The sequence below is a fragment of the Antechinus flavipes genome, chromosome 3 (genome assembly GCF_016432865.1).
Source record: "Antechinus flavipes isolate AdamAnt ecotype Samford, QLD, Australia chromosome 3, AdamAnt_v2, whole genome shotgun sequence".
Lineage (NCBI taxonomy): Eukaryota > Metazoa > Chordata > Mammalia > Dasyuromorphia > Dasyuridae > Antechinus > Antechinus flavipes.
Window position 1 is genome coordinate 534385892 of NC_067400.1, and position 19305 is coordinate 534405196.

The window sequence follows — 19305 nt, forward strand, 5'->3', positions numbered from 1 at the left end:
TACATATTTATATAGTTATCTTGTTACACAAGAAAAATCAGATCAAAAAGGAAGAAAAAGAAAAACTGAGAAAGAAAACAAAATGCAAGCAAACAACAACAGAAAGACTAAGAATGTTATGTTATGGTCCATACTCTGTTCCCACGGTTCTCTCTCTGGATGTAGATGGCTCTCTTCATCACTGAAAAAGTGGAACTGGTTTGAATCATCTCATTGTTGAAGAGAGCCACATCCATCAGGAATTGATCGTTGTATAGTCTTGTTGACATGTATAATGAATGATCTCCTGGTTCTGCTCATTTCACTTAGCATCAGTTCATGTCAGTCTCTCCAAGCCTCTGAAATCATCCTGCTGGTTGTTTTTTACAAAACAATAGTATTCCATAGCATTTATATACTATAATTTATTCAACTATTCTCCAATTGATGGGCATTCACTGAGGTTTTCAGTTTCTTATCACTACAAAAAGGGCCACCACAAACATTTTTGCACATGTGAGTTTCCCTCCTTTAAGATCTCTTTGGGATATAATCCCCGTAGAAATATTTGCCAGATCAAAGGGTATGCACAGTTTGATAACTTTTTGAGCATAGTTTCAAATTGCTCCAGAATGGTTGGATTCGTTTCACAACTCCACTAAGAATGCGTCAGTGTCCCCGTTTCCCCACCTCCCCTCCCACATTTGTCATTATCTTTTCCTGTCATCTTAACCAATCTGACAGGTGTATAGTGGTATCTCAGAGTTATCTTAATTTGCATTTCTCTGGTCAGTAGTGATTTGGAGCACCTTTTTGTGTGGCTGCATTTTGCAGACATCGTATCATTTGCTCTTTCTAACAACACTGGGAGATAGATATTAAGGTATTACTAGTATTGTTACCTATCTTTTACAGAAGAGGAAATAGCATTAGAGAGGTTGTAATTTTGCCATGGTACAGCTAGTAAATGTCAGAGGTAGGAATTCTGCTTTGAAAGTTTTGGTTTTTGATCTATATGTTACTATTTATTTCTCCTATGAATTGCTCTTTTGAGCCTTTCTGAAATTTCTTACTATTCTCTTCTCTCTTAGCAGTCCATAGGATTCTGTATTTCATCAAACATTAAATCATTTAGCTTTTGTGTGAATTTTTTGAGAGTTTTGTAATCTCTTTAAGAATTTAGTATTCATCCTTGTGATTTTTTGATTATCTCAGTTGATTTATCTACTTGTGTTCTGAACTTTTATTGAGGGTTTTTTCTCCTAAAGTCTTTAGTGTTTCAGTCTTTTGATATATTCACTGGTTAACTAATTTCTGACGTAGCTTTTTGCTGTTGGTCACACCCATCCTACTCCCTATCCTTCCCATATTGAGGAATATAGAATCTGTTTTGAATACTTCTTAGTGCTAAATTCCATGTCTTCAATCTCCATTCTTGCAGACCTAGAGTCATTATTCCCATGTCCCTTGACTCTCCTTTATTTCTTATGGGTAGGTTGAATCTCCTTATCTCAAGTTTCTTTGCAGAGGGGGGAGGGTTTTTCAAGCAATTTCTGAAATTTGGGAGTCTCTGATCTAGGCCAGGCTGCAGGCAGAAGACTGCACTGTTTCTAGTCCTTCCCCTTCATTTCATGTAGTTGTTCAAGTCTGTAGTCTTGGGAGGGAATATTGTGACTGTTGCAGGAGATAGGAGTAGAAATTATAAGGTAGATCCAAGTACAAGTGCTATAGTCAACTTAGTATCTACACCGGGTAAATATGTTGGCTAACAGCGAAAATGATTAGAGTTAGCATTTTTTGGATTAAATGTAACTAGTGTTCAGTCATAAAGATTTTATTTTATTGAGCTGCTTTCTTATTTAATGTAGAGTCAGTTATAATGGGTGAAAATGGGTGAATTTGTTGTCTTACTGGTTATGTGTCATGATACCCAAAATGTTTATATTTATTTCTATGTGTTTATGTTCTATATATTTTATATTATGTGTACATATTACTTTTCCCAGTTGCCATCAAATCTCTGATCATCTGATCATACTATATACTATTCCTTCAGAATGATTTCCTTATTCTTCTCTGACTCTTAAATCTTATACCTTTGTCCACTTCAAATAGCACTCACATAAATAAATAAATACAAATATTTGGATTTAGCTGTCATATTCAGTTTTTCTGTTGTCTTTGTCTACATTCTTGAAAACTTTTATAAGCATATGTTACTCAGTCTAGTCACTTGATACCTATTTTTAACAATTGGACCTCTTATTGAAGGAGCAGGCTACCTCTTGAAATAATGACTGAAGGTATTCAAAGAATAATGACCTTTAGATATGTGTTCATGTAAAAGGTTGCTGCATAAGAACTTGAATCATAGTCTTAGAATTGAGCAGTGATCAGTAGTTGACTTGTAATTGAACAGTTAGTTTGTCTAGATCAGAAAGCTGAATAAAAGGTAATCATGCCAGAGAAATAAGGAAGTAGAATTAATTGGAAAAAAGTCTCCAGAAGAATTAAATTGAATCTAGAAGAATCAGTTGAATTATTGATTAGTGATCACATTCAGTTCTATAAATATTAAATATGTGTTGTGTGCTAATTGCTGGACTCACAAAGGTGAAAAATGCTGTTTTTTGTTCTCAAGTTTCTATTAAAGGCACTGATAATAAAAGTGAGAAAATGAGGATGGGAGTGACATGGTCAGACTATGATTTAGGAACATTATTTTTGCACTTTGTGTACATAAGAGAAATGGAAACAGAAAAAGCTGGAGGTAGGAAGTAAAAGTAATGAAGAATTAAAAGTACTAAATTTTTCTTTAGCCTTGTTACTTAAGTTTTATTTGGCCTTTTGTTTAGTTCCTTGAAATGTGGGGCCTCAACCTGCAAGTTCATTTGTTAACGTTGGTGTAAAAAAATGCTTTAGATATAGTTCTGCCTTAAGTTCTATGCCTTAATAATGCATGATTTATTGAAAAACTGATGATTGATCTTTTAACAATTCTTAAAGTTGTAGAACATTAACTGATGTGCTGTGCTTAAACATTTTTCACCTTTGTGTGCCCAGCTACTTGTCTAAAGCTCAAAAACAGAGGTTCTCAATATGTAATTTGGGTACTCCTTGGGGTCCTTAAGAGTCTTTTAGGAATTCCCCAAGGTGAAAACTATTTTCATAATAATACTAAAAGGTTTTCATTTCTAATATAAGTGTTTCTGGGTCCAATTCAGTTCATTTGTACTATTTTTATCCAGAAGCTACATACTGATAGATGAGCTTTGTAGGTGATTCAAGCAGTTGCATGTAGTAATCTGGACAGCAGACTTGTCCAAGTCTATTTGGGTTTTCCTGCATTAGTGATTAAGTTAAATTTCTTTAAGCCATTATAGATTTCTTCCAGAATATTCCATAATGTACTAGAGCTTGAGTACTCAACAAGCAAGCATTTATTAAGCATTTACTATTAAGCACTGTGCTAGGTGTTAGAAATATTTTTTAAAAAGTAAAAACAGTTTCCATCTTCAGGGAGTTTATATTTGAATGGGGAAAACAGCATAAATCAGTACATACAAGATAAATAAAAAATGAAGGGAAAATAGCCCTAGGGGGGAAAATAGTTTGTTGTCATCACAAATTCAAATTTTATTACATCTAAATACTGGTTTAATTTTTTAAAATAATGATAATACAATTATAGTAGTCTCTATTTGTCATATTACTTTGGAATTTTTTGGAATAAGGATGTTTTTTATTACAAATTTAAAATTACATATAATTAATTAAAATTCCATCTCTGCCATAAAGCCATTAAAAATTTGAGAAAAGTTATTGGCAACGTGAACTGAAGTTATGTTTGCCATCAGTTTAGCAATGGTTAAACCATTCTTTGATTATAATATTTCTTGGGCTATCAGGAGGTCATTGATTTGTAGCAAAAAAGGTAGTTGCATAGCTATTGAAAACTCTTCTCTTGTACCTATTAGCTTTCTTCTAAGTTGTTGCACTACTCTCCAAAACCATCCTAGAAACTAAGCCCTTAAAGTTATCTGCATATTCTCTCAGGGTGGTGGGAAGAAGAGCAGTCACAATATAAAAGTGGTAGAACAGAAAAGGCCATGGGATAAACCAGTAGGAGTGTTTGAGGTGCTCCCCATGCTGAGGATTCTCCTTGGGTAAAGGTCTCTGTTCAGAGTCATCCATTACTTCTACTTCAGCTATCCATTGTTCTAGTTTTTGTGCACCCTTTATAGTGTATGAAAATCTATACATTAAGAATCTAGTTTCCTTAGAATAAAACTATATGTGTTGAACTTGATGACTGGGTTCATTCTGTGGTTTGTGTCATTTTGAAAAGTTTGCATTCGTTTTTCAGATTTAAGGGTTTGATATCATTAATATTTATACTTAAATAGAATTTCTGATCTCAGCAATATTTATAAAATTAACCCTTTGCTAATAACAGATCTTTGGATTTTTCTAATGGGGTACTGTGTTATTTGCTACTGTGTGTTGTATATCTGATCTTTTATGCTGGTTGACTTCTATATTTTAACCAGTACTAAATAGTTTGGATGATTATTCCTATGTAGTACCATTTGAGATCTGGTATTGCTTAGAAATGTATCATCATCATCATCATCATCATCATCGCATTTGATTATATAACATTCATTTTTCTAAAATCAGTACAAAAATTACAAAATTTGTTTTTGAAGCAAGTCCAATCCTTTTGTTAAAGGAATCACCACTATCACAGCTGAGGAGATTATCCAGCCTATGCTTGAGTATCTCAAAGGAGGGCAAAATCTGCCAACTTTTGAGTTAATACATCCTACTTTTGGACAACTCTTGTTAACAGTTTTTCCTATTTTCAAGCCTAACGTTTCCTCTTTGCAACTTCTATTTCTTATTTCTAGAGCCACATAGAACAAGTCTTCCCTTCAGCTACCTTAAAAGATAGTTATCCTGTATAAATATGTATGTATGTGTGTGTGTGTATGTGTATATATATATATAGTATATAACATATATTTTAACATATTTAACATGTATTGGGCTACCTGCCATCTAGGGGAGAAAATGGGGGGAAGGAGGGGAAAATTGATTTTTCCTTTATTTTTTTTTTTCTTTTTTGAGGGGAAAATTTTAACAGAAGGTTTTGTAAGGGTCAATATTGAAAAATTACCTATGGATATGTTTTGTAAATAAAAAACTTTAAAAATAAATAAAAATTGAATTTTTTTTTTAAAAAAGATGGTTATTACATATTTCATGAGCCTTTTTTCTCCAGACTAAACATATTCAAGTCTTTCAAATAAAATATGCTAAGTGTTGACTTTAATGTATAAAGATGACCCTGTTGATCCATAATGAGATCATGGATGGGAACATAAAAGCCAAGATTTAGAGTTGAAAGGGATCTCAGGCTGCAACTGAGTGTCTCAATTATAGACTATGCCAAAGATCAATCTTTATTAGCATATTTCTTATTTAATAAGTTTGTGATCTTAAGAAGTCTTACTTTGAATGAAAACATCTTTAGCTTTTAAAGGAGGGTGATTGCATAAATACCAAATACGTCAAAAAACTCTGGTTGTGTTCCTAGCTTTGAGTCATGAATTATCCAAGTGAATGTTTTCAAACTCAGACTGTTTTAAGTTTATAGCTTAGATTTAGAGCTAGAAGAAACTATAGGGGATATGTGCTCTTCCATTTTTCCAAGAGATTTTAAAAGAACTTGTTCTTCAGGATACCAGGAAATAAATGGCCAAACGAAGATTTGAACCCAAATCCTCTTGACTTCAAATTCCTTACTTTTTCTACTTGAAGTATTACATTCTAAATTTGACTTAATTGAAAAAATATATATATAATTAATATATTCTGAGACTATGCAAGTAGCTCGATGAGGTTGGAAATCTTTTATTTTGTTACTTCAATTATTGAAACTTCCCTTCTGATCTTAGCATTTTATAAATGATTCTTAGCCATGCCTGTAAATTCAGATTCTTTTTGTTTTGAATAAGAATTTTAGGTGATCAGATTCATACTTAATTTGAAGCAGAAACACAGAAAAAGGGAAAATATGTATTTTTAATGATTAAAACAGAAGAGTTAGATCTTTTATTGTTTGTAAACTTTTCAAATCTTAAAGCACGATGAATATTAGCTGTTATTATTACAAAGTTGACTACAAATAGTTAGACAAGTCAATATTAGCACCATTTGCAATGAACTAAAATGAAATATTGTTAGGTAGGAAAATAAAACATTGTGCTTCTTTGTTGATTGATTTAGAATTTATTGCTCCATTGATATTTTAGAATCTACTCTTTATCTGGGTGAGTATAGGAGGGTGAGCATCATTGAAACGGGCACAGATAAAACTGGCAGTTTCACTATATTTGAATCATTATAAAATATTAAATATAATGCATCTTCCATAGTTAGTGAAATGATTGTGTTTAGAAGTTTTCTTTTTAAAACTTTGTATTCCTTAATGGTACTTTTTCTTAGGCTGATGAAAACTTTTATACTTGTGCATGGACTTATGATAGCAATACAAGCCATCCTCTCTTAGCTGTGGCTGGATCTAGAGGCATAATTAGGATAATTAATCCCATAACAATGCAGTGCATAAAGGTAAGTTGTAGGTTAAAACCATAGATTTACTTTTCTTGAATATGTGTCATTGGAGCTTTGTCATGCATCAATCCTAGCTAGTGAAATTTTTACTTTTGGCATTCGTTAAATGATTATATTTTCCTAAGAGTTCATTGGACTAAAGTAATTTAAAACTGCATTTAGCAGGCATCCTTGAAGTGAATTTCTGTATTACTAAAAGTATGTTTTGCATTGTACATATTTGTCTAGTTAATGGGAAAATGTGGGATTTCCATTTTTTGTGTCATATTTTTGACGTCTGTAAAAATGTACTAAAAGAAAAGGAAAAGTACAGAATTTTTTTCTTGTTTTTGTAATTTCCTCCTTTCATATTTTTTTATTCTGTTTGTGTTCCTCTTAGTTTTAAAAGCTTGGACATAGGATCATGTAAGGCCTATTTAAGTGGAAAATCATTTTAATGCACGAGTCACTTAAAATGAAAATGATTTCCATGCCCATGAAATGAGAAAAATGGCTGTCTTTCAGAAATAAACTTTATCTTTAAATTTTATTTTAGCACTATGTTGGCCATGGAAATGCTATTAATGAACTAAAATTTCATCCAAGAGATCCAAATCTTCTCCTCTCAGTAAGCAAAGGTAAGATAAGCAACTCTTTCTTTAGACCTACCTATATGTGAATGAAGCCATGTTCCTTCCTTTTAGTTAGGTGTTGAACAAGAATTGTATTAGAAAGTTATATCAAAAAGTCTTAGAAATTTATAGTATTAGGAAATAAAAAGACAAGCGTAGGTGAAGTAGTGCTGAAAAGAAGGTATTAATTTATGGCCTTTTATTGAAGTAAATGAAGCTAACAGTGCTATGGGTTTCAATACAAAATAGTTGATAACAAACCTGATATTGTGAAAATTTTATCAAATCATCAAATTTTTCTACGATTGAATTGTTATTTATATTTAAAGCTTGTCATCAGTACCATGTCATATACAAGACATTTTATAAGCATGTTTTATAAGTAAGTATATCAAAGGTACTTTTAACTCTTGAAATTCATATATAGGTATGATCTATATACTTAGACATTGCATTATGCATGGTTTTAGTACTGTGCTTTCAAGGAGCTCATATCTGTGCATGCTTTCCCTCCCATGGATGCATATCTCTTTTCCTAAATCTAAATCCACTCAAACTTTCCTTGGGTTCTTACAAGTTGGTGATAAGTTATCTTTGCTTTCCTAAGACAACCCAAGTCATTCATGCTCCTGGGGTCTGTACGTGTGTGTATTTTCATCTCACTTTTCTCTCCTTTTTTATGGCCATGGTGTCGAGTAGTTTTTTCATAGGCCCATTCTCCAATTGTGCTATAGATTAAAAAGGGTTTGTGAAGCAATGCCCCAATGAACTTTTAAGTAATTCAATTTACAAGTAACTTTTTTCAGAAATGCTTTTATGTAAAGTACATATGTATATGAAGCATGCATGCGTGTTTCATGCCTTAGGCTTCTATGACCCTCCAGTTCCTAACTGTGCCACATGTCACCACCTCTGAGAAGTAAGAGGAATAGAAATACTTTTTTCATCACCTCCCCTCTTGGCAGTGGTGAGTGGAACAGGCAAGAGTGCCTGGGCTCAAATGCACTTCTGTGTATAACGCAGGTCATGTTTTAATTAATTTGTTTTATTTAGCACAGCTTTTCAACCCAGCTTTTTCCTCATTTGTACATCTAAAAGTAAAGAAAATATTTATTTTCAAATGTTTTCAGTGAGTTAAAATTGAATGGAATATTTTTAAAGTTTGCTGTTAATAATATTTTGAGGTCCTATCTTTAAAATTTTGATATGTTGACTATTGATATATGTTGTTGAACATTGTTGCTATTGGAGATATACTTAACATTCCCTGATTAGCTTTTTTGAATTCTTGATTTAGAGCATTATTGTCTTTTTCTTGTATCATGTTAAATGAAACATTTGAAGAATTTAAAATAGTTTCATGATTCCAGAATATGAAGAGCATTATATTATGCTGTATATGATAAATCCTGTCATTCATAATTTCAGCTTACTAGATGTTTTTATAAACTTGATTATTCCCATCTCTTTCTTATATAAGCATAACAGTGTAAAGAAGAATGTCTAATCATAAGCAGTGTAATACATTTTTTAGTATTTCCTAATAAAATGTCTAAACATGATTTCTTTCAATAAACCAAAGGCATGTCTCTATTTTGGAAAAAAAATGTTCTTGAAAATGTCATAATCAAAAATATGATTTTTGTCTTCATTCTTCATTTTCTACCTCAAAACATTTAAGCTGATAAGTAACTTTAAAAATAAACTCTGTGTTCAATAAATAAGCATTGTAAATTGATCTTATAGTATTTATTCAGATTCATCAGGATTTGTGATGAAAAAAACTTGAAAAGGAGTATTATTCTATAAATTATAAAGGAGTTTTTTAAGCTTACAGTCTTGATTTCTATTCTTCAAGAGAGTTTTTAACTGTACAAAAAAAGTATATTGCAAATCTAAATCATTTTGTGTATTACCTTAAGATTTTCTTACCTGTCAATAGAAAGAATAGGTTTGAAAGGCCAGCGCTATAAAATGATCACGGTTAATCTTAACTATTTGCATTTATACTAGATCATGCTTTGAGACTGTGGAACATCCAGACAGACACATTGGTTGCTATATTTGGAGGTGTAGAAGGGCACAGAGATGAAGTTTTAAGTGCTGTAAGTAGAAAACTACAGGACAGTGATTTATTTGTAAATTTGAGATTTATTTGTGAATAATTATCACTGATAGATTTTTTTTTTCCTACAAGAAAGCATATATGGTTTTTATGGTACAACCTTTCAGGCCATCATTTCAATTATCAGTAATAACTACTTTAATCTTGTTGATTGAATGAAGCAAATAATTGTAGTATTTCTTCATTTACATTAAGCTAAATCTTGAAAAGATAGTGTAAGAAAGCCAAAAAAGAAGTTACCTAATAAATCTTATTTATTTGTATGCTCTATGAGGTTATAGAATGGACCTTATAGTTGGAGAATGACCCCTGAATCCACAAGATCTCGATTAATTTCTTGCTTCTGCCACATACTATGTCACCCTGGCAAGTTACTTAACTTTTCAGTACCGCAGGCAGCTCTCTGATACTGTCAGTTGCACAGCAAATATCAGCATGGATTGCTAAAGAAGTTTCTTTTCAGGGAATTGTCTGAACCAATAAAATCAGAGTCTGGAATCTCAAAAATTGGATTTTAAATACGTTTAGAAAATACCATGTTTGTTCTTATAGTTCATGTTGCAAAGAGATACTGTTTCTATTCTTCTGTGTGAATTACCGTATATACTCGAGTATAAGCCGACCTGAATATAAGCCGAAGCCCCTAATTTTAACCCCAAAATCTGGGAAAACTTATTATATCAGTAGGTATAGGTAGCGCACTAGTGCCCGCAGAGGAGGAGAGCGGGTGCCAGTTTACGTATGTAGAACGCTTGCCAGCATTAGTATACAGTCCTGTTACCGATTGTGATACTACAGGAACAGCCACATCACCCTAGCAACAACCGGCCCTGTAGTATCACAGTCAGCACTCACGCTGTATACTACACAGCTGGGGAGCATTCAAAGGGATATTTACACATGTTTTATCTAGTGACTCGAGCATAAGCCGAGGAGGGGATTTTCTGCCCAAAAATTGGGCAGAAAAACTCAGCTTATACTCAAGTATATATGGTAAATGTCTCTGTGAGACTAGGGATATAGTAACTTTCAATCTCTTTAGAGCACATATAGTGCCATTCTCTATTTGCTGTAAAGTATTCTAAACTGTTTTCAATTTAAAAAAAAAAAAAAAAACTTGTTTCATGTAATGATTTTTAACTTAATTTTAGTTTCTTTGTGGGAAAATTCTTGTAGTGTTATCCCATCCAATACTTACATGGGAAACAACCAATTTTGGAGAGTGCAGGACACATCATACACACAATAAATGTCCTTAACTTGGATTTATAAGTCAGGGACCCTCAGCCACAAATGCTGTAGAATGCAAATGCATATAATAATAAATTCACATGTGGCATATTCTCAAGATGGAAAAACTTAAGCTATCACCCTAATCATAAGAATCATAACTTTAGAGTTACCAGCTAAGGAAGAATGCTTGTTAATACTGGTTTTCCTAAGTAAAAAAACTTGAAAACAAAAGTAGCCAGCCTTGTGACCTAAAGTTTTAGTTTCCTAGATTCCAGTAGCCTGTAGCTCATCTCTAGGATTGATTCTTTAGGTTACAAAGTTATTGTTCTCAAAAGGAACATTCTGCTTTTTGTTGTTTTTTGAGTATTAAAAGTGTCTTGTTTGTTAAGTAATTTGAGATTTTTATGAGCATTGTCCAATTAAGAATTTCTCAAGATGCTTTAAACAGATTTTCTGAAGGATCAGGATTAGTAAAAATTGGTTTTGGCATTTGCTATTCTGTTGTGATATGCTGAAATTGTAGACTATCGTGGAGATGATGGTGACAACTTCAGGCTGATCATAGATAATTTGGGTAGTAATAAGATATCATTATAATTTTTCTTTATCGTACTTTTAATTTACATGTTTTGCCATGCTTCTTTTACCTCTGCAAGTAATTTACATTTTTAAAAAAATACTATTATACGTGATCCTGTTGGATTTTAGTTTTAATTTGAGAGGTACAAGTTTTGCAAGTTTTAAAGAATATAACACTTAAAAAAAAAGAATATGTTGTTAAGGTTTTTCTTTTATTTTTATGGTTTATCAACTTAGACATTCTGTACATTGAAACTTAATCCCATCAGTTGATATTTTGAGAATTAACTATGAATTAGGATAGACGGAAATTGATGTAAAATTCTCAATCTTGAATTTCTAATTTGAATTGGTTTTGAATTGGAGTTGAGACAGAATTAACTCAGAGACTTATTTCTGAAATTAATGGTTTATAAGTACATTTTCACTAGTCTGTTGCTGTAAAATAGAAACAAACCTGGATTTATTTTTAAACCAGTCAGTTCTTTTTTTAATGTATTTTATTAGAAATTCTTTTTTATTAGGACATTATTCTGAATTAAAGTTCTCATTAAACGTGTTATTTGGAAGACCTATTATGGGGTTTTTTTAATTTCTTAAAGGCTAGCATTTAGCAATGATTTGGTTGTTCTTTTGGTGCTGATACCTATTAATGTACTTTTTGCAAGCAATGGTATTTCTGTACCAATGTACAATTATTAGTTGAATGATAAGTTACATTGATTTCAGATACCTTGTCTGAATTTCAGAAAACAAACTTTGAATCATAAGCATGTGATAATTTTCCCTAATTATCTCAACAGTAAGCTTAGCATAATAAAAGTGTGAGGTCATAGTGGTGTGCTAGAAACAAATTATTCACAGAGCCATTGCTCATTGTAGTTTTGTGGCCATCTGATGACCTTTTAGCGTCTCCATCCACCAGGGAGAGAAAGAAAAGCAAAATTGTTGAATCCTACCAATTAATTTGGTTATATAATATTTAATAGGGGAAGAAAATAAAAGGTTCAGAATTTAAAGGTTTTTTAAATTTTATTTTTAAATTTTTCTTTGTAAAAAAATTTTTTTTTGCTATTCATAGTTAAGCTGTATCTATTTAATTGCAGTTAATATGTTGTTAATAAGTCTCTTATAACACATAGAAATGGATGAAAATTCATTTTTTTACTTCTTTTTGTAAAAGATGTCTGTCACATGAGAAAACTTTTCATTAGAATTTAGCTTATTGAAAATTAAGCAAAGAGCTTTTGGTGAATTATCTAGACTAGGAAGTGCAGATTACAAGAAACCTACTTTTCACTAAGAACAGCTCATACAACATTAACATTATTTCCTTCCTAACTTGTTCAGAGATGAGCTATAGATAAAATTTACCTAGACTAGAACTAGAACTTGATAAAGTCCTTTATGTTGTTCTTCTATCATAAAAAGATAGAAATATGTGAGCTAGATGATTGTGCACATAGGTAGATTTGGAAATAGCTGAGTGACTAGACTTGGCAAATTTATGGTTTGAGTAAACTCAGAAGGATATCTTGTGCCCCAGAGGTCAGTGTCTGACTTCATTCTGTTGAACTTTTATTTATAAATTGATTAGAGATGACATGCTTATCATATTTGCAAGTGACACAGATCTAGGAGAAATAATTAAGACATCAAATGCAATTGCCCTTGAAAATAAAATCCTAGCTACTGAAGGCAGTGTTGCAAGTATACAATTAATAGACTGCTAGGTTTAGATAAGAACCCAAGTTCAAATTGGATGTCTCAATAGCAGTGTGACTCCGTTACTTAATCTCTGTCATCCTCAGCTGTATAATGGGGGTGATAATAATAGCACTTGCTTCCCTGGGTGATTGTGAGATTCAAATGAGATGTTTGTAATGGTCTTATCATTGTGCCTGGCATATAGTAAGAACTTAATAAATGTCTGCTTCCTGAGATATCTTTGTTAATATTTCCAAAATGTTTTACAGATGAAAGTATCCTGAGTGTAACAAATAAAGTTGAAGGTGATGAGTGTAAAAATTTACATTTGGATGGAGGGGAAATGGTTTTTTAAGTATAAAGTATTGTGACTAAACAGTAGGTTGCCTAAAAAAAGATTAAATGGGTTTTGGAGGACTGTAAATTCCCAAGTGTGGTTTCATCACCACTAAAGTGAATGGTATAAACTGTATTGAGAGAGAAATAGTTACCAGAAATTGAGGAGAAATGCGTATTGAACTTGGTATGACTGCATCTGAGGTGAAGGAAACATAAGAGAGTCTACATGGGAGGATAGCCAGGAAGGTGAAAAACTTCAAGTTTGTGCTGTATAAAGATCAGTCAAAGTAATAGTTGATTTATTTATTTGTTTGTTTTGCTGGGGCAATTGGGATTAAGTGACTTGTCCAGGGTCACATAGCTAGGAAGTGTTAAGTGCCTGAGGCCAGATTTGAACTCAGGTCCTGCTGACATCAGGGCTGGTGGTTGTATCCACTGTATCACCTAACTGCCCCTAATAGTTGAATTTTAAATAATTAGCCTGGAAATAAGAAAATGTTGGGTTGGTGACATTAGAACTATGAATAGGTATTTGAAGGACTGATATGTAGAATACGGATTGGACTTGTTTTATTTGGCCCTAGCAGACAGAAGTTAGAAAAGGCCTATTTAGGCTTCATGTAAAGACTTGTACACTTAATGGTGTATCTGTAATTTCTGATTAAATTTTTAAAAGGCCCCCCTAAAATTAGATATAATTTGTATTGTAGTGGGTACCATTTTGCATATTGTAAGACAAATTTGCACAAATGGCATAAAATTGATACTCTGACTAAATATTATCTTGATTTAACCTGTTTACTGTATAGGATTATGATCTTCTTGGTGAAAAAATAATGTCCTGTGGAATGGATCATTCTCTTAAACTCTGGAGAATCAATTCAAAAAGAATGATGAATGCAATTAAGGATTCTTATGATTATAACCCAAATAAAACTAACAGGTAATATTTGTGACTTCATTTAAGAACAAACAAAACTCTTGCCATACAAAACAATTACAAGTATGGATGATAGCTATAATTTTTATAAAATCATTTTTAACTATTTAAAAAAGTGAAATTTGGAAAGTGATTTTCTAAAATAATTAATGGATTAATGTTTAGTCTGATGTCTTTCATGTTTTTGGGTTCATTTTCAGTTTATTTTGCCCAAATTCGTTTTATTTTTTAAAAAATTTTGTTTACTTTAATTAGACATCATATTCAACTTTCTGTCCTTAGCTGTTTTTAATAAAGGACAAAAACCTTCATATTACCATATTTTATTTACTGTGAAGAAATAGGAGACAGTAAATGGCAATTCAGAACTTAAATTGTATCATTAGTTATGTGGTCAATAAAATCTCAAGTTCTGTTCAACAATGGTATGAGGTTAAAGTATTATTTAAACTTAATTTTAGCACCTAAAGACTTTGGACACCATGTTGGACATAGTTGTTCTAAATAAGTTTGTTCATTACTACTTTAAAAAAAAATTATTGTCATTAAGTCTGCATGCTTAGTATATGTGCTGTATAAAACATTATTTTTTAGAAAACAGTTTTGTTTTTTTAAATATTTAGGTCTCCATTTCTAATATATTACTGCCTTATGCCAAATAATCTCCCATTTTATTAGAAACTGGGTCAAATGCCAAACAGAAGAGATTCTACAGGCAGATAGGAAGGGGTTGACTTTTTCTTAATCTAATTTATAAAATTTATAATTTTAGGAATCTTTAAAAAAAGACTATATTTGATTGTTCCATTGTAGAGATTATCTATCTTTTATAAAATCATTAAATGTACATTAATGTCTTAATTAAGAACTAGAGATGCTAAAGAACATGAATTTAAATTCCCTTTGATTATTGAGTCAGCTAGTGCTAATCTCTCAATTCAGAGAAGTCTAAAGAATTATTGTAACTTTACATAATTAATAACCAAAGAATGAGGCCTTTAAATCTTGACACATAGTATTAAAGTTTGAGTCATAGAATATCGAGCAAGATATGACATTAGAAATAATCTCATTTTACAGATAAAAAAATAAAACTCTTCAAGTGTAAATGATTTCTACAGGTTAACACATCAGTTGGCAGTAAAAAGTCATTTCTATTGTTTAAATAACCAAAAAAAAAAAAAAAACCCTGCAAAGACTTGACTTTTTTAGTTTAAAAATATAAGGCACGCTTATAAAGTTACCCTTCTTGCTAGAGTTAAAGTTTACCTTTGACTTGCTTATGTTAATATCATTTAAAGTGAGAATAACAAAAAAATAACTTTAGAGAATTGGTGCTTTGTTTATGGTTTCCTAAAATGAAATAGTTATTTGGAATAATTACACCTTTCGATTTTTAATCTCTGATTGAGATTCATTTATAGCGGTTTTTGTTGCTATAAATGTAACTAACTGTACTCAGTTTATTAAATTTATGAAACTAAATTTCTAGCTATAACATTTATAATTCTATAGGCTGTTCTTTAGTGTATTTTAAAACTATTTAGGTTTGAATAGAAAAAAAAGAGAATTTGCCATTTTTTAAGCTAACTTCTTTCAAACTTTGTTTCAAGAATATTAAGTTGAAAGAAGAAAATAAAGTATAAAAACTGATCATGAAAGTAACTAATGAGGCTTAGATCTTCATCAGTAGAAAGGAAGAACTCAGCCATTGGAGAATGTCAGAACAAAGAGAAATTAATAGCCCTCTTGTGTTTTACTTTTCACACTTTACATTTCTGAACAGTGAAAATGAATGTGCCACTGCTGTTCTCCTTTTTTTGAGTTTTGACATATCCATTCTTCCTGCAGGCCATTTATTTCTCAGAAAGTTCATTTCCCTGACTTTTCAACCAGAGACATACATAGGAATTATGTCGATTGTGTGCGATGGTTAGGAGATCTGATACTTTCCAAGGTATAGTAGCTGTTGTTAAGCTGTATTTCTTTGTGTGTGGTGGGGCTCCTCTTTAGGGAGTTCTCCACTTGAATATAATTAGTTTCATTACAAATCTTGACAAATTATACAGCAGTTTCCAAATTATCTATGCTCTCTATTCTTTTCTTTGCTTAAAAAAGGGGGATTTATTTAACAGGGACAAGTGATTGTTTTGCAAAGAATAATTTTACATTTTAACTAATCTCGATAATTGTCAGTGGTGATAGTGTTTTCCTGAGCTTCCTTTTTTCTTTTTACCTGTTTGTTGCAGGTGCCTTGAGTTTTTATAAGTTTGTAAAATTATTTTAGAAAAATTAGAGTATTGAATTTTAGCTATTTTAAGTCCCTTTGTGGGAACCATGTTTTTATGATAATCTTTCCATTTTAAAATCTCAACTCTTAAGTGATAAAGTCTTAAAAACATGTTGGATTTTTTGCAAAGGATCATGGAAAAGGTATGTTGTATAATTGTATTTGTTAATGAATATTAAAATAGAATCAGAAAGTCTTAGTGCTTTCCCTGGGAACTGTGAAAGTCTTTCTGAATCCATTCAGTTTTTATCAAAACTATGTTTGGTTTGTCCCATTTTAAAAAACAACCCAGTTGACATTTTTAAATGCTTATAAATATTTGGCTTTGGAGAATTATCAAAAACTCAAAACAAATTTTTGAATAGCCATCATCATGCATTTTACATTGAGATTGAAAAAGTCCAAAGATGCTAAATGTTATGAAGTATATCTAAGATAATAAAGAACTTTAAAATCAGTGAATTTCTCTATCTCCTACTTGATTCTCTTTTCACTGTAGAAGGAATTCTTGCCCTGAGTGGGAGGTTAAACTAGCTGTAAATTTCCTTCCACTTAATACAATTTTACTGTTCTGTAACTTTAAAATAATAATTATGAAAAACCTGCTTTTCATTTTTTTTCCTTTTACATTTCTGTATTTCAGTCTTGTGAAAATGCCATTGTGTGCTGGAAACCTGGCAAAATGGAAGATGAGATAGATAAAATTAAACCTAGTGAATCAAATGTGACTATACTTGGGCGATTTGATTATAGTCAGTGTGATATTTGGTACATGAGATTTTCAATGGATTTCTGGCAGAAGGTAACACTTTATTTTTGTACTTTTTAAATGGTTTATATTTTGAAAATTGTAGTGCAGTTTATCTTTTATTGTGCCTCTGATCTATTTATCTATAATGTTCTTGTGAGTATATGAATTGATTTCCTTTCTTTACCTACAGAAGATATTTGGTGTTGACTCTGGGTTTACATACCATCTACAGTTCTTATTGTGAATAAAATTAGCAGTTGGGTATTAAGTTTTGTTCCAAATAATCCCTGTTAATAAGCTATTATATCTAAAAATTAAAGAGTTATTCTTCAGCCATTTTCTGCTTTATGCCTCAAAGTCTTATAGTTGAGGGGAAATAATAAGGGAGGAGATGGTGAAAAACATATTATTTAAACAAATTTGCTAAGAATTGTTGGCAACGAATTACCTGAAATGTTTTTCATTAAGGGTTTGAAAGAATCACTTTGTATAGTTTTTGCTGCCATTGTTCTCTTATATAAGCTATATCATATGCCAAATAGTGAATTTTAGATTATTTAGAATAGTCATAGAATGGTGCTGATATATTTTTCTTTTTTGTTAGAAAAATAATAAGTTGGTTGATTTTCTGGATGAATTTTAGGCATGCTGTATATCTAGAAACTTTTATTTATATGTTTCTTCTAATTATACCTTTAGATGCTTGCTTTGGGCAATCAAGTTGGCAAACTTTATGTTTGGGATTTAGAAGTAGAAGATCCTCATAAAGCCAAGTGAGTACTCATAAATTTCCTTCATGTTTCCTGTTCCCATCTCCCCAATTATTTAGAAAACAGTAAATGGTATGTTATCTTTAACAAACCTTTTTGTTTGATCTTTAGACAGACATTATTAAATTGAAACAATATTAACATATTAAGTAAATCAACTTTTATAACATGGATTCTTTAAAAACTTATTTTTTAACTGATAATTTCAAGAAAAAAATAATTTGCTTTAAGTTTCATGAAATGTTAATTTTCACCCATGAAAGTAATTATATTTCCTTAGAGTAAAATTGTCTAACTTAAAAGTACTTTTTATTTGATTTTACACAGTTGTTCATTTCATAGAGAAAATAATTAATGATATTTGCTACTACCAGTACTTTCTGTGCTGTTTTCACATATAATCATGGTTGTTTTTTTTCTCTACAGATGTACAACACTTACTCATCCAAAATGTGTTGCTGCCATTAGACAAACCAGTTTTAGCAGGGATAGCAGTATTCTTATAGCTGTTTGTGATGATGCTAGCATTTGGCGCTGGGATAGACTTCGATAAATTACTTTTTCTTAATTGAAAGTAGAAAATTTCTGTGTACAATATAACCTTCTACTGTGTCTTGCTAGTAAAAGCACCTAGAGCATCGCTAGCATTTAGAGTTGTGTTGTCTTCTTCCAGTGTACAATCAGCCTGAGCTGAACGTAGTGATGTTTACATTGTTTACATTCTTTGTACTGTCTTCCTGCTCAGACTCTACAGCTTTTAATAAAAATTTATTTTTGTAAAGCTCTCTGTATTGAGTCCATTTTCATTTATCATTGTGTTTAAAAGATGTTTTACACCATTTAATAGTTAACACTTTTATTCTTATGATTATTCTTATAATGTGCAATAAACCAAAGTTTATATGACATTTTCATATTTCAAAATGAATTCTAAATGTAATTTTGATCCTAATATGTGAATGATTAAATGATGGACACTTTATTGAAAGAAATTATAAGCATAATGGCATATTTTTAATATAAATTATAACTTGTCAAAAAGAGCTTTTTCTTACTATTTAAATGTAAGACTTGGTAAATATCCATTATACAAAGACTTGACAAAATTTTCATATTCTTGACTGTTTTTAAAAGTTTAAATGTAGTAGGAGAGGAAACTTTAAGTTTTTAAGATCCTGATATGTATCTTGTGCTGGGTGGAAGAATGGGGACCCCCCTCAAAAAAAGTGTTTCATTATAATTTAGAGTTATATGACATATAGTCCCTTTAAGAATCAATAATCTTGATGAGGTGAAAGTTGTTTAATAAAACAGTAGTAAGCTATGATACAATGCTTAAATC

At 31.2% G+C, this 19305-nt stretch overlaps 1 protein-coding gene across 1 annotated transcript in view; it reads left to right on the forward strand.

Annotated features, from left to right (window-relative positions):
* EED (embryonic ectoderm development) overlaps window positions 1-18744 on the forward strand; it is a 30659-nt gene extending 11915 nt beyond the window's left edge. The window contains exons 5-12 of the mRNA XM_051987285.1: window positions 6490-6615; window positions 7154-7235; window positions 9243-9334; window positions 14022-14155; window positions 16004-16109; window positions 17086-17244; window positions 17893-17966; window positions 18390-18744. Of these exons, the coding sequence (XP_051843245.1) occupies window positions 6490-6615; window positions 7154-7235; window positions 9243-9334; window positions 14022-14155; window positions 16004-16109; window positions 17086-17244; window positions 17893-17966; window positions 18390-18516 (900 nt within the window). The 3' untranslated portion in view covers window positions 18517-18744. The remainder of the gene's footprint in view (window positions 1-6489; window positions 6616-7153; window positions 7236-9242; window positions 9335-14021; window positions 14156-16003; window positions 16110-17085; window positions 17245-17892; window positions 17967-18389) is intronic.
* The last annotated feature ends 561 nt before the right edge of the window (window positions 18745-19305 follow it).